Source organism: Heloderma suspectum, chromosome 1 (genome assembly GCF_057233095.1).
Source record: "Heloderma suspectum isolate Gila_16-S chromosome 1, 16-S_ref, whole genome shotgun sequence".
NCBI lineage: Eukaryota > Metazoa > Chordata > Lepidosauria > Squamata > Helodermatidae > Heloderma > Heloderma suspectum.
Window position 1 is genome coordinate 106622833 of NC_139458.1, and position 16253 is coordinate 106639085.

General features: G+C 41.3%; 1 protein-coding gene across 1 annotated transcript in view; it reads right to left on the reverse strand.

Annotated features, from left to right (window-relative positions):
* Positions 1 to 4663: 4663 nt before the first annotated feature.
* DCDC1 (doublecortin domain containing 1) overlaps positions 4664 to 16253 on the reverse strand; it is a 465182-nt gene continuing 453592 nt past the window's right edge. The window contains exons 38-41 of the mRNA XM_084852919.1: positions 13764 to 13914; positions 12298 to 12407; positions 7072 to 7134; positions 4664 to 5198 (exon numbers count right to left, since the gene is read on the reverse strand). Coding sequence (XP_084709045.1) covers positions 7072 to 7134; positions 12298 to 12407; positions 13764 to 13914 — 324 coding nt within the window. The 3' untranslated portion in view covers positions 4664 to 5198. The remainder of the gene's footprint in view (positions 5199 to 7071; positions 7135 to 12297; positions 12408 to 13763; positions 13915 to 16253) is intronic.

A 16253-nucleotide genomic window follows, 5' to 3' on the forward strand; every position in this document is an offset into this window, starting at 1 on the left:
AATGGCAACCCACTCCAGTATTCTTGCCAAGAAAACCCCATGGAACGTATCACAAGGCTAAAAGAGATGACGCCGGAAGATGAGCCCCTCAGGTCAGAAGGCGTCCAATATACTACTGGGGAAGAGCAGAGGGAATTTCCAAGTAGCGCCAAAAAGAGTGAAGCGGCTGGGCCAAAGCCGAAAGGACACTCAGCTGTGGATGTGTCTGGTGGTGAAAAGAAAGCCGATGCTGTAAAGAACAATATTGTTTAGGAACCTGGAATGTCAGATCAATGAATCAAGGTAAGCTGGGGGTGGTCAAACATGAGATGGCAAGATTGAACTTCGACATCTTGGGAATCAGTGAACTAAAATGGACAAGCATGGGCGAATTTAAGTCAGGTGACCATCATATCTACTACTGTGGGCAAGAATCCCTTAGAAGAAATGGAGTAGCACTCATAGTCAACAAAAGGGTGGGAAAAGCAGTACTGGGGTATGATCTCAAAAACGACAGAATGATCTCAGTATGAATCCAAGGCAAACCATTCAACATCACAGTAATTCAAGTCTATGCCCCAACCACTGAGGCCGAAGAAGCTGAGGTTGATCGGTTCTATGAAGACCTACAACACCTTCTAGAACTAACACCAAAAAAAGATGTCCTCTTCATCATAGGGGATTGGAATGCTAAAGTAGGAAGTCAAGAAATCACCGGGATAACAGGCAAGGATGGCCTTGATGTACAAAATGAAGCAGGACAAAGGCTAATTGAGTTTTGCCAAGAGAACATGCTGATCATAGCAAACACTCTTTTCCAACAGCACAAGAGGCGACTCTACACATGGACATCACCAGATGGTCAATATCGAAATCAGATTATGTATTTTGCAGCCAAAGATGGAGAAGCTCTATACAATCAGTAAAAACAAGACCTGGAGCTGACTGTGGCTCAGATCATGAGCATCTTATCGCAAAATTTCGGCTTAAATTGAAGTACGTAGGGAAAACCACTAAACCATTCAGGTATGACCTAAATCATGTCCCTTATGAATATACAGTGGAGATGAGGAATAGATTTAAGGGATTAGACCTGATAGAGTGCCTGAGGAACTATGGACAGAGGTCCATAACATTGCTCAGGAGGCAGCAACTCAATCCATCCCAAAGAAAAAGAAATGCAAGAAAGCAAAGTGGCTGTCTGATGAGGCTTTACAAGTAGCTGAGGAAAGAAGGGAAGCAAAAAGCAAGGGAGAAAGGGGAAGATATATCCAACTGAATGCAGAGTTCCAGAGAACAGCAAGGAGAGATAAGAAGGCCTTCTTAAATGAACAATGCAAAGAAATCGAGGAAAACAATAGAATTGGAAAGACTAGAGATCTCTTCAAGAAAATCGAAGATCTCAAGGGAACATTTTGTGCAAAGACGGGCATGATAAAGGACAAAGAAGGCACGGACCTAACAGAAGCAGATGAGATTAAGAAGAGGTGGAAAGAATACACAGAAGAACTATACAGGAAAGATCTGAATGAACCTGATAGCCATGACAGTGCGGTCACTGAACTTGAGCCGGACATCCTCGAGAGTGAAGTAAGTGGGCCTTAGGAAGCATTACTAACAACAAAGCTAGCGGAGAGGACAGTATTCCAGCTGAGCTATTTAAGATCCTAAAATATGATGCTGTTAAAGTGCTGCACTCAATACGCCAACAAAGTTGGAACACTCAACAGTGGCCACAAGAGTGGAAAAGGTCAGTTTACATTCCAATTCCAAAGAAGGGCAATGCCAAAGAGTGTTCAAACTATCGTACAATTGCACTCATTTCACATGCCAGCAAGATTATGCTCAAATTCCTACAAGCTAGGCTTCAGCAGTATGTGAACCAAGAACTACCGGAAGTACAAGCTGGGTTTCGAAGAGGCAGAGGAACTAGAGATCAAATCCCCAACATTCGTTGGATCATGGAGAAAGCAAGAGAATTACAGAAAAACGTCTATTTCTGCTTCATTGACTATGCTAAAGCTTTTGATTGTGTGGATCACAACAAACTGTGGCAAATTCTGAAAGAGATGGGAGTACCAGACCACCTTACCTGTCTCCTGAGAAACCTGTACGAGGGTCAAGAAGCAACAGTAAGAACCGGACATGGAACAACCGAATGGTTCAAAATTGGGAAAGGAGTATGACAAGGCTGCATATTGTCGTCCTGCTTATTTAACTTATATGCAGAGTACATAATGAGAAACGCTGGGTTGGATGAATCACAGGTCGGAATTAAGATTGCCGGGAGAATTATCAACAACCTCAGATACGCAGACGATACCACCCTAATGGCAGAAAGCGAAGAGGATCTAAAGAGCCTCTTGTTGAGGGTGAAAGAGGAGAGTGCAAAAGCTGGTTCGAAACTCAACATTAAAAAAACTAAGATCATGGCATCTGGCCCCATTACTTCCTGGCATATAGAAGGGGAAGAAATGGAAGCAGTGACAGATTTTATTTTCTTGGGCTCCAAGATCACCGCAGACGGTGACTGTAGCCATGAAATTAAAAGACGCTTGCTCCTTGGGAGGAAAGCTATGGCAAACCTAGACAGCATAGTAAGAAGCAGAAACATCACCTAGCCGACAAAGGTCCGTCTAATCAAAGCTATGGTTTTCCCAGTAGTAATATATGGCTGTGAGAGCTGGACTATAAGGAAGGCTGAGCACCGAAGAATCGATGCTTTCGAACTGTGGTGCTGGAGAAGACTCTTACAAGTCCCCTGGACTGCAAGGAGGTCAAATCAGTCCATCCTAAAGGAAATCAACCCTGACTGCTCATTGGAAGGACAGATACTGAAGCTGAAGCTGAAATATTTTGGCCACCTAATGCGAAGAGAAAACTCCCTGGAAAAGACGCTGATGCTGGGAAAGATTGAAGGCAAAAGGAGAAGGGGACGGCAGAGGATGAGATGGCTAGATAGCATCACTGATGCAATGAATATGGACTTGAGCACACTCCGGGAGAGAGTGGAGGACAGGAAGGCCTGGCGTGCTATGGTCCATGGGGTCACGAAGAGTCGGACACGACTGAACGACTGAACACACACAATGATTTCACACCATGCTGGCTGCAGGAGGTTTTCAATTCTGGATACTCAGGGGAACTAGGGATACCATGATATCCAATGATCCTGTGTACACTGTACATGCATGGAAGCATTCAGAGTCTCTGTTCAGGCTGTTGCTCAATGTGTCCTTGTACCCTCCTTCCCCAATACTGACAGCATGGTCAGTAGGAAGGGCTTGCTCCAAACCATAAAAACTACGACAGATACAGTGCCTTAATATGCACCAGCAATGGCACTGGTGTATAGGACCTAGTCTAGTCCTGTTAGCTGTTAGCTGAGGCCCACTTCCTTCTGAACTAAAGCTGAAGGTTCACTTCATTCTTACGATTAAAAAGGATTACCACAAGACTGTTAATTCCCACCCTGAAGGAGTTCCCCCAGCATTTCTGCATGAGTTATTGATTCAGGAGTTCTTCTTCACTGAGATCAGGTCAGCACAGAACAACGACATGCAGAGAAGGCCCCACTGCCCCTTCTACCTATTCATGCAAACAACACAGGAAGGAGGCTTCAGTTTCTTTTCAGATCGGTCAGGGTAACCCACCTCTAGAACCATGTGAATTATAAAGAAGCTTAAAAAGAACCACTGAGGTGCACCAAAACTGCATACTGGTGTACCACTTCTCATTATCCAAAATCAAATGCCAAGATTCTACCCTACAGTAGCATTTTTGCATGGTTTGAACCAATTCACATGACACCATTTGTATGTCATTATACTAATGGGACTGTCCCCATTGTTCCCTTTCCCAATTCGGTCAGTGAAGAAACAACGGGTTGGATCCAATGCTGTCATTCTGCTGATGGAACTGTTTCCATCAGCAGAAATGTGAAGGGGTTACGCTCCTTCCCCGAGCGCCCTCAAAATCTGCTCCAGAGGGCTGGGGAACATAGCTATAGTGGCGAGGAGAGAGGGAGCAGCACAGACAGCAATGAACCTGACTGTTTCATCACATACCCAGCTCATCAACATAAATCTGTTGAAAGCAGATTGAGAGGAAATATGACAAAGCAATAAACTGAACATGTGGAAAAAGAAGCAGACCATCACTTTAGCCCAGATTTAATATTCTTAATGGTTCAGAAGTAATGCTGGACTGAGGTTTGGTATTTTGTAAAAGAGCAGTAAGAAGCCTCAGCCTTGCATACTTTCTCCTCTTCTCCCCTTCCTCTTGCATGCAGCAATTCCTTGCACCCTATCCAGGTTCGTGGCAAAGTATAGTTTGCTTTTTTTTTTACCTGAAGCAGCAAACTATGGTTTATGCTTGCCCTGAAAAGCAGGATTGCAAAGTGGTATCAGAAACATCAGTATGGGTGAACCACCCGAATATGTCAAGTCCCTGAGGCAGACTCATCATGCCACCAATGCTTAGAATGGCAGAGGGACATTCAGAAGCTGCTTTCAGAGGGCAGGTGAACCTCATGGGAGTTCAAAAAGTGGGAATGTCAACAAATATTTTTGCTCCAGTCATTTAATATTCTAATTTCCCTCTCTGTTTATTATTTCGAAAGTTCCCGAAGAAGCATAGAGCAGTCCAGATAATAAAGATGCCATGTCCCAATTCCTGAATTCTTGGAGAAAAGTGTCAATTTATTAACTCAAGCTTCATGAAAACAAGAGTTTAAAGTTGGAAAAAGCAAAAGATTTCTGAGCCGGGCAGCAGAGCAAAATATTCTAATTAAGTATATTCATTTTAACCAAGTGTTACACTCTGTGACACACACGCTCTAGGCTTTGTTAATATATTATTAAATCTATACAGTGTGCATAACCTTAAAAGATATAAGATAATATCACAGACTGTTGAGCAATGAAAGGCTGAGCAATGAAAACCAGAAGCTTAACCACTATTTTTTAACCTTCACAGCAAACTCTATGCAGTTAACCCCGAAGATCAATAACCTTTTTTTTTTTTACTGGTTGTTTCTATCCAATGTACACAATAACATTGTAGTATTTGCATAGGGAGACAGATGTACTTTTGAAGTGTTACATAGATAATGTGCTCATTACAGCCCTTTATGATCTGGACACAGCACAATTGTAGACATCCTCATTTCTTCTCCAACTTGTAGGTAATATAGATCTTAGAACTGGCATGGTAGAAAACTGCAACAAAGAATATAGAACTGAAATATATTTTCTCCAAATTTCTCCTCAGCATTCTTTCCTGAAAGTTCCGGTGTCAAATATTCTCCAAATATTTTCTGAATATGTAAATATTTGAGATTCCAGATCTGCCTTTGACATTAGTATCTGATTTCAGATGCAATATAACAAAAATATATTAAGGGTGCAATCCTATGCATGTTTACACAGAAAAAATCCTACAACTCCCAGTATACTCCACCCGCCATGTCTAAACATGCATAGGATTGCACCCTAACTTAGCTATCTACTTACACAACTAAGATTAACATATAGACTCTATTGCCACTAGATGCAGTGATAGCCACTGGCTTAGGAAAGTTTAAAACAGAATTAGGCAAATTCATAGAGAAAGACAAGCCATGATAGCTAAAAGGAATCTCCATATTCAGAGGCATATGCCTTTGGATACAAATTACATGCAGAAAAAAGTAAGAGCACGCTCTTATCTTCCTGCCCTGCTTGTCAACTTCCTGGAACATCTGGCTGGCAACTAATAGAATGCTAGACTACATGTGCTTTGGTCTGATCCATCAGGGACCTAATGTTCTTATGAAATGCAATATCAGTCAATATTTGACAGTATCTGACAGATGACATGCAGCAGCAATCAGCATTTGATAGCTGGCATATAGCCATGGTCAGTATTCGAGAGTATTTGACACATGGGATGCAGCTGCAATTAATATTTGACAGCCAATATGTGGTAGAAGTCAATGTCTGGCAGTATCTGACTGCTGTCATCCCATATGTCTGATACCTTTTACAGCTGTTGGGTGCATCTCAATGGCACCCTGACCTTCTACACTGTAGACTAAACATTTAAAAGTATTATGAAAAACAGCTGAATCACTCTTTATTGTAGACACCCATGGCAAAATCTTTGGGTGCAGGTCCCCAATAGGATTGCTCCAATTCAAACTCCATACTTGTATGGAAGATTGCACCCTTCGTTTATCACGTGCTCAAACAGAATGCAAGAATTTAATGTTTTGTGGGATTGCAGTAACACATGAAAAAACATTAGTGCTGAGGTCATAAACTGACAGAATTAGATACACTCCTGGACACCATGGCCACTTGAGCTTCCTGAGTGCAGAATCTAGTAAGCCTCCCAAACTGCGCACTTGAACTTACAGGGGGAGTACAACCCCATCTAAGACCAATTGTACGCCTCCATCCAGAGATGTAGTTTTCCCTCCCTACAGTACTTCTGTCTTGTCTGGATTAAGTCACAGCTTGCTCACCTTCAGCCACCCCAAAATCACATCCAGACACTGGTTCAAGAGTTCTATAGCCTCCCTGGAACAAGTGGATGGAAATGAGGTAGGGCTGAGTATCATCTGCATACTGATGACACTTCAGCCCAAACCTCTGGATGATCTCCCCCAGTGGGGGTGGGGGGTGCAGAATGGAACTATGTGGCACCCTACAGACTAATGGCCATGGGGTGGAAAAAGTCCCCACCACCACCTTCTGAGGTGGTGGTTCCTCCAAGAAGGACCAGAACCATCTTCACTGTGCCTCCTTCCATTCTCATGACACACCCCTGGAACATGGGGAAAACATGCTAGTCCTGGAGATAGTGTACTTATTTTCCCTCCTGTTTGGATCAATGGGCAGGAAAATGCAAAAATAAAAAAGCTGCGAAGAAGTGGGGGGAGGAAAATTCCCACCTTCCACCCTATTGGTCCAAGCCCAGCAGGGCATAGGAAGTGGTGGTTCATCAGCCCTGGATTTTCCCTTCCTTGTTGGATATCTCTGTTAGTATGCTTGGAGCTGGCTAAAATTACTACATTTTTTTTTTTTTTTTTACTTCAGGGGACTACTTTACCTAGTCGCTGGACTGTTGATGAGTTCTGCATGCAAGAGCCAGAAGAGAGTTATTCATGTTGACCTGTATAAAAAATAGTCATTATGAACATGGTTGCATTTTAAAATTTCTTCAAAGGAATCATGATGTTGTCAAGACTCCAGTCATATGCACTGTTCCCTTTTTGTCTGTTCAGTTTATATGTAACTTTGATTCTAAAGTAACTTAATTGACAAAGCTTTTAGGCAAGGACAAGTTTTCTTTTAATCGGGGGTGGAGGAACTAAATGCACCCAAGAATTTCAGTTGGAGTTGTAAAATGAGTGCTGAGATGCGGCCCTAATGGTTCCATACAATCATTTTTAATAAAGACATGACTAACAATGAGGTAGATGAAGAAAAAATGAGAAAGGAAAATAAGGTATAAAAATACTTTGCAAGTAAAGTCTCTTGAGCTCCTAAATCAACATTTTAATAATGGACAGGGAAACTGTTTAAGGAAAACCCCTCTGTGAGATATGCAGACATGTGGAGTTCTCCTGAGGACATTCTGTACTCAGTATGGCCACTGGTCTGTCACTGCTGATTTACATTTGCATCACCTTAATGTTTCCATAGCAGCAAGAATTACATTTCTCAGAGAAAGCTGTCAGGATCATAGATACGTGGTGGCTTAATGATAAAATGGATTCCTGCTGATATTAAAAAAAGAAATCCAATTCATTTTCCCCATGGAGCTGTTGAAATCGATAAAGGTAGAATCACCGGAAATTACCAATTTTATTAAAATTTTGGGAGGCTGCAAGACATTTGACATAATCAAGTATTTTAGACAACAGAATGGGATCAAATTTTTATCGTGCGATCCTGCAATCCATATAACCTATTTCAACAAGAGAATCATTTTTTAAAAAATACTGGGTACTGGTAAGAGCTAGTAAACAGAATTTACTTGACAGGACAGACTTGTTTAGGACACAAGAGTGATTTCAACACCTGTATGCATGGGAAAATATATTGTGTGAATTGGTAAACACGATGAATCAGCCAGCTCACCAACAGATCCATGAAATCTTGAATTTCAAAACAATGTCCGAAGTGATCTATTAGGGATGAGTCATGGGACCATTTTGATACAGTGGTGATATGAATACGCCAATAAATCTCTGCCACATTAAGATCACATCTCACCTGTCCTGATCCAATCCACACTTTGAAGGTTTTCTGAGAGTTAGTGAGCTGTAATATCAACATATTACATATTGGGCAAGAATCCCTTAGAAGAAATGGAGTAGCACTCATAGTCAACAAAAGGGTGGGAAAAGCAGTACTGGGGTACAATCTTAAAAACGATAGAATGGTCTCAGTACGAATCCAAGGCAAACCATTCAACCTCACAGTAATTCAAGTCTATGCCCCAACCACTGATGCCGAAGAACCTGAGGTTGATCGGTTTTATGAAGACCTAACACCTTCTAGAACTAACACCAAAAAAAGATGTCCTCTTCATCATAGGGGATTGGAATGCTAAAGTAGGAAGTCAAGAAATCACCGGGATAACAGGCAAGCATGGCCTTGGTGTACAAAATGAAGCAGGTCAAAGGCTAATAGAGTTTTGCCAAGAGAACACGCTGATCATAGCAAACACTCTTTTCCAACAGCACAAGAGGTGACTCTACACATGGACATCACCAGATGGTCAATATCGAAATCAGATTGATTTTGTCCTTTGCAGCCAAAGATGGAGAAGCTGAGGAAAGAAGGGAAGCGAAAAGCAAGGGAGAAAGGGGAAGATATATCCAACTGAATGCAGAATTCCAGAGAATAGCAAGAAGAGACAAGAAGGCCTTCTTAAATGAACAATGCAAAGAAATCGAGGAAAACAATAGAAGTGGAAAGACTAGAGATCTCTTCAAGAAAATTGGAGATCTCAAGGGAACATTTTGTGCAAAGATGGGCATGATAAAGGACAAAGAAGGCAGGGACCTCACAGAAGCAGATGAGATTAAGAAGAGGTGGAAAGAATACACAGAAGAACTATACAGGAAAGATCTGAATGTCCCTGATAGCCATGATAGTGCGGTCACTGAACTTGAGCCGGACATCCTAGAGAGTGAAGTCAAGTGGGCCTTAGGAAGCATTCCTAACAACAAAGCTAGTGGAGATGACAGTCTTCCAGCTGAGCTATTTAAAATCCTAAAAGATGATGCTGTTAAAGTGCTGCACTCAATATGCCAACAAATTTGGAACACTCAACAGTGGCCACAAGACTGGAAAAGGTCAGTTTACATTCCAATTCCAAAGAAGGACAATGCCAAAGAGTGTTCACACTACTGTACCATTGCACTCATTTCACATGCCAGCAAGGTGATGCTCAAAATCCTACAAGCTAGGCTTCAGCAGTATGCGAACCGAGAACTACCGGAAGTACAAGCTGGGTTTCGAAGAGGCAGAGGAACTAGAGATCAAATCGTCAACTTCCGCTGGATGATGGAGAAAGCAAGAGAATTCCAGAAAAACGTCTATTTCTGCTTCATTGACTACGCCAAAGCCTTTGATTGTGTGGATCACAACAAACTCTGGCAAATTCTGAAAGAGATGGGGGTACCAGACCACCTTACCGGTCTCCTGAGAAACCTGTACGAGGGTCAAGAAGCAACAGTAAGAACCAGACATGGAACAACCGATTGGTTCAAAATTGGGAAAGGAGTACAACAAGGCTGCATATTGTTGCCCTGCTTATTTAACTTATATGCAGAGTACATCATGAGAAATGCCGGGTTGGATGAATCACAGGTCGGAATTAAGACTGCCGGGAGAATTATCAACAACCTCAGATATGCAGACGATACCACCCTAATGGCAGAAAGCGAAGAGGACCTAAAGAGCCTCTTGTTGAGGGTGAAAGAGGAGAGTGCAAAAGCTGGTTTGAAACTCAACATTAAAAAAAACGAAGATCATGGAATCTGGCCCCATCACTTCCTGGCATATGGAAGGGGAAGAAATGGAAGCAGCGACAGATTTTATTTTCTTGGGCTCCAAGATCACCGCAGATGGTGACTGTAGCCATGAAATTAAAAGATGCTTGCTCCTTGGGAGGAAAGCTATGGCAAACCTAGACAGCATAGTAAGAAGCAGAGACATTACCTTGCCGACAAAGGTCCATCTAATCAAAGCTATGGTTTTCCCAGTAGTATTGTATGGCTGTGAGAGCTGGACTATAAGGAAGGCTGAGCGCCGAAGAACTGATGCTTTCGAACTGTGTTGCTGGAGAAGACTCTTATGAGTCCCCTGGACTGCAAGGAGGTCAAATCAGTCAATCCTAAAGGAAATCAACCTTGGCTGCTCATTGGAAGGACAGATACTGAAGCTGAAGCTCAAATATTTTGGCCACCAAATGCGAAGACAAAACTCACTGGAAAAGACTCTGATGCTGGGAAAGACTGAAGGCAAAAGGAGAAGGGGATGGTGGAGGGTAAGATGACTAGATAGCATCACCGATGCAATGAATATGAACTTGAGCATGCTCGGGGAGAGAGCGCAGGACAGGAAGGCCTGGCGTGCTATGGTCCATGGGGTCACGAAGAGTCGGACACGACTGAACAACAACAATATCAACATGTATCAAAACACTCAATTAGCCATACACCCAACTTCACCAACTCACTACCATTTAAAAATGGTTGTGTGAATCAGTCATCACTCCTGCGTTTTACCATACAATACATTTGTTCATGTGCAGGATACTGAAAATTATTCATGTAGTTGCAAAATTTTAATGGTTGAATTGGCCCTTACTCACATATTTAAACTATGAAATTCATAAATTATTCAGCCTATGGAAAAACAGGTTTGACATACTTTACAATGAAGAGTACAATAGACTGAGACTATTTGAGTTATTCCACAGCTAGTTATCATTTTCAAACTGAATGCGAATGCAGTTATGAGAAAAGATTGTTTAGCTATCTTGGTAACTGCGAACTTTGAGGAAGGAGAAGAATAAAGATCTATTAATAAAACTTCAGCTACGTACAGGTTACTAATTGTGAATTTGTTATGGATAAAATTCTGGTTTTAGTACAGGCAAAGAGCTTTAGATAACAATGCCATGGACACAAAATTTTCTCCAAACATTCTCTATTGGTATAATCGCTTGTCTTAAAAAAATTAACTTAGTAAGTTGATGAAATAAACTCCCCCTTTAGTGGCTTCAACAATTCCTCAACAATTAACTTTAAATGTTTGTTTTCCCTTGATTCTATCTCTTTGACTGAAGATACAGTTTCTACCCAATGATTTAAAAATATTTAAAACTGCTCTAGAAATCGAGCTCTTAACTATAAATAACTTCCAATGAAATCTCCCTCCTACTACAAATGACACAAGGGAAACCTTTATTTAGGTTTAGTGTAGAGCTCCCTGCAGTAACCACTAATGGCCATGTTGCACTTATGGCTTTCTATGACAGAAGGTAAGTGGGAGAATTAATGCAGTATTCAGTATAAATGGGCTTTTCCTTCCCTTCTGAATTTACTCACAAAATATAAGTGATTAAACAAACTCGGCTTTTGGTTCAACAAAGCAATTGCAATGGTACGTAGGCAAATGTTGGACACAGAAATGAAAAATGTGTGGAAACACTCAGTGTATACAATAAGCACAGGAGTAGATGGAAAGGAAGTATATTTGATGTGCACGTAGCTGCATATGGTGTGGGATGCATGGGTGTACAGAGTATTTTAAACTGAATGAAGGGCTGTCTTTGTTGTCTGTTGCGCAGAGCCCACCAGATGCTGTCCATGGCTGCTAATGTACTGGATTAAGAAGTCCATCGCAATAGAACTATGAAATGCAAAGTAAGTCTTACAAAATGTCCCACGGAGCTGGTTCTTGTATTTCACTCCATTTCTAAAGTGCTGAAAGCCTGTTTCCTGATGTAATGAGCTTGCAAAGGAGCCTGCATGCAGAAAGCCCCCCCCCCGCCACCCCCGTAATTATTTCTAGTGTGTCAGATATTACTGAATATATCACAAGAAATATTAGGGACTGAATTCTTTTTCTGAATGAAGTTAGTTAAACCTTTATTCTGAATAGCCACATTGTCTTAAATGGTGGCCATACAGTCTGGGTTCTGACAGGAGCCGCCCAACCTTTTTAACCCCATAAAAATATAACAGTAATAATACATAATTTACAGCCAATGATATGGTATGCAGTACTATTATACAATATTTTATGATACAACCTTCTCTATAACTTTTTCCGAAGGTGAGACAATAATGTTGGTAGATTCCTGACCCTGCTGCTTCCGAATTCTGGCATAAAGAGCTCTAACTTCCACTTCATGCTTCATGGCTGAAACAACAGTTTTAAACTTCAGTCATGAAAATGATTTTTCTAACCATTTCTTATAACATGCAAAAATACAACTTAAGCTGCTAATATGACAAGCTGCAAGTCTTATATTGCTACATGGACAAGTTAGTGGCATGTCTGGATGTAGATGTTCAATTAGGGATGGTTGATTCCACTCTGATATTAAATCTAGTGAGCCTGGATTATTTCTGAAGTGGGGACTTTAGGATTGCATTGAAACTTGGAATACTGATATGGATCAGTGACATCATCGACCTGTGTTAGTGTACACATCAGAGGCTTAATTTCAATTCAGTACAACTTTTTAAAATTGAACTTGTGCTTGTTGTGAGCTTTGGTTGGTAACAAACCAGTATCACACTGGACATAGGCATCAGATCTTTTCAGTTTTTATGTTTTTGTACATTTTTTGTAATATTATTTAAGGTTGATTTTTTAAAACCTGAATGTTGGTGCTTGAGATTTTAAAAAGTTATTTGGCAATATGGACATATTAATCATAATTTATAATCACCATGTTCCACATAACCCCCCCACACACACCTAGACCCACACACACTATAATAGAGTAATGTAAAACTGAGTGCACAGAGATGCTGAACAACCATCTGAACTACATTTTTCGTGGTTCCTGATGTCCCTGCTCAGACACTGCTCTGTACATGTCCTGCTCTATCTAGAACCTAATGGCGTGACCATGACATCTCCCTGACACTGCATCTAGTTATGAGCCTATGTTGTGTTGGGTTTGTTTGGGGCTCGAATGGGTGGGTGGGGGTGGCAGACCCATCATATTTGGTGTCTGCATTCCTCTCCTTCTTCAAGACCTACCCCATGAATAATGTTATCAGTTACACTGATAGCCGATAATTCCTCCTGGAGATTCCCTTCCAAAACATTCACAACCCTACTGCTACAAGTATTCCACTGCCACCACATCTTCATTGTGTAGGTAAGAGAGGGACAAATAGGCAGTGGGGAGGGCTCCAGGGACATTACTGAGAGCACAAATGGCCTCAATTCAAAATACCCTGCCTGCCCCCCTTGAGATGCTTAATTTCAGAATACTTTCGGAATTATCTAAAAGTAATTTATTTTAATCAAGCCAGTTCCAAGCTTGGCTAGGGCAGGGGGAGTATGTCATCACTACTGGCCATGGTTGCCACTTAGACTTCAAGGAGCCAAACTGGCTTCAGCCACAGACATGTTCAGAAAGAGAGGGGATAGCCTTGTTAGTAGTGTCTCATCCACCTCTTAGATCCTATGTGCAATCTGAATATTTGGCATATTTGTCAAGAGCTGCAAAAAGATGCTTCTGGGAGTGCAATAGACTACCTTTTCTGCTCATATAGGGATGTCCTGTGGAAACACAAACAATCATGTCTCTTTCTATTTCATCCCATGACTGCAGCCGCTCACCATCAGGTGTGTACAACATCTTTGCAGGTTGTGGCATTTTTAGCTGAGTTGTACAGCTGTCAAGTAGCTGAAACATAAAAACTGCATTAGTATTCAGTGGTATATGTTAGTTTGTGAGTTTAGCCTGTCAGTCACAACAGAGACACATGCCTACTACAGCTAATTTCAAGGGAAGTGTTGTACACAGTCAATGTGTCAGGCTCTGCCTTGAATTTCCCTCTCACATAGACCTCTAACTAAAGACAAACATATTTTTTTGCTGAGAATCAAGGACTTGACTGAGACCTCACAATATGGAGCTGGTAGACTAAGATAAAATTGTATGGGAAGGACAGATGTATTAAAAAGCACTGCCTGTCTCCAATCTATTGTCTGTAGCTCTAAGCCATGGTTGGGGGGCAGGGTGGATACCCATTTTCAAGGTCTAACTGGTACTTTATTCAGCATTTATTTATTTATTTATGTAGTACATTTATGTCCCATCTTTCTTCCATGATGGAACTCCAGGTGGCATACATGGGATTCCAGGCAGTCTCCCATCCAGGTATTCACCAGTTGCAGACCGGCTTAACTTCAGGAAAGTGACTGCAGGGTTTTAGTTCAGTGGTAGATGAAAGTACATGTGCTTTCATTTAGAACATGGGGAGGCAACTTGTGTCCCTACAATTTCCATGATCCCCCAACATTGGCTATGTTGGTTAGGGCTGATGACAGTTGTACACCAAAACATCTAGAGGGACACAAGTTGCCCATCCCTGAATCAGAAGGTCCCACTCCAATCCCTACTGTTGCCTCTGCCTGAGACCTTGGAGAGCTGCAGCCCACACTGATAACTTAGGCTAGACAAAATGTATGTCACAGTATAAGGCTTATGTATGTCCTTACTATGGAGCCACAATGGTACATAATAAGACCCATTGTGTATAGTGGTGTCCATAGGATTAGCCCTAGTATGTATGTATGTATGTATTGGAATAATTTATATCCTGCATTTCCACTTACCAAAGTAACACTGAAGGTGGCTAACAACATTCAGAACACAATAAAACAATCAACAATTAAACAATTAAAACAAAAGCCAAGGAACAGAAACAGCATAGCAAATAATTAAAACAGAAACAGTATTAAATACCAACATTTAATGGAAAGTCCAGCTGAAATAGACCTGTTTTCACCTGGTAGAAAAACCAAAAAGAGATGGGCCAAGCAAACCTCTCACAGGAGAGAATTCCACAACTGAACAGTAACTAGACCCTCTCATACATCCTGACTAATCTAGCATCTACCCATGTTGGGATTCAGACAAGGGCTTCCCTATCAGATCTTAAGGTGTACGCATGATGATGTGCGAAAAAGTGGTTCTTTAGGTACCCTGAACCCAAGCCATTTAGGGCTTTATAGATAATAGCAAGCACTTCCAATTGTGCTTAGAAGAATACTGGCAAGTGGAAACCAGTTATTTGCATGGCTTTAAAAGGGGATTGGACAAATTCATGGAGGATAAGACTATAGTCCTGATGGCTATAAGCTACAGTATCAGAGGCAGTATGCTTATGTACACCAGTTGCCGGGGAACTAGGGTGAGAGGGTGCTATTGCACTCATGTCTTGCTTGTGGGTTTCCCATGGGCAGTTGGTTGTTCATTGTGTGAACAGAATGCTGGACTAGATGGACCCTTGGTCTGATCCAGCATGGCTCTTCTTATGTTCTTAAGTAAAAGCAACCAAGAACATGATGGAATTAAACAACATGCCATATAAGAAGAGAAAGGGCTTTCTCTGTGGCTGCACCTAAATGGTGAAACACTCTGCCTCAGGAGGCTCACTTGGCCCCCTCTTTTATTGTGTTTCACTGGATGGCAAAAACATTTTTGTTTAGGCAGGCAGTTGTTTTATCAGATTGTTATAATTTTATGCGATGCCTGTTTTATCTGCTGTATCTAACTCTGTTTTTATTATATTGTATTGGGAGGAGGGGTTTATGAGGGTATTTGATTTATTTATTTATTATTTATTACATTTATATCCCGCCTTTTTTCCTCCTTAAGGAACCCAAGACGGCGTACATAACCTTCCTCCTCCTCCATTTTATCCTCACAACAACAACTCTTGTTAGCCATCTTGGGTAATCAATACAAAGGTGGGAATACATTTAGTATAAATACATATAAATAAATGCTATAACTTTAATCACTGGTGCTTGTTATCGTCTTCCTTCTCCATCCTTTTTTTCCTTTTGTGTCTTTGAGATTGTAAGCCCGCAGGCAGGGACTATCTTGTTTGTTACTGAAATTATGCGAGCCACTGTGGGAGCCTTTCAGCAAGGTCTGGGCACAGAATTCAGTATACAGAAACCCTCAGTTGTTGCTGGAAAAACAACTTTTTGGGTTGGCAGAGATAGATTTGA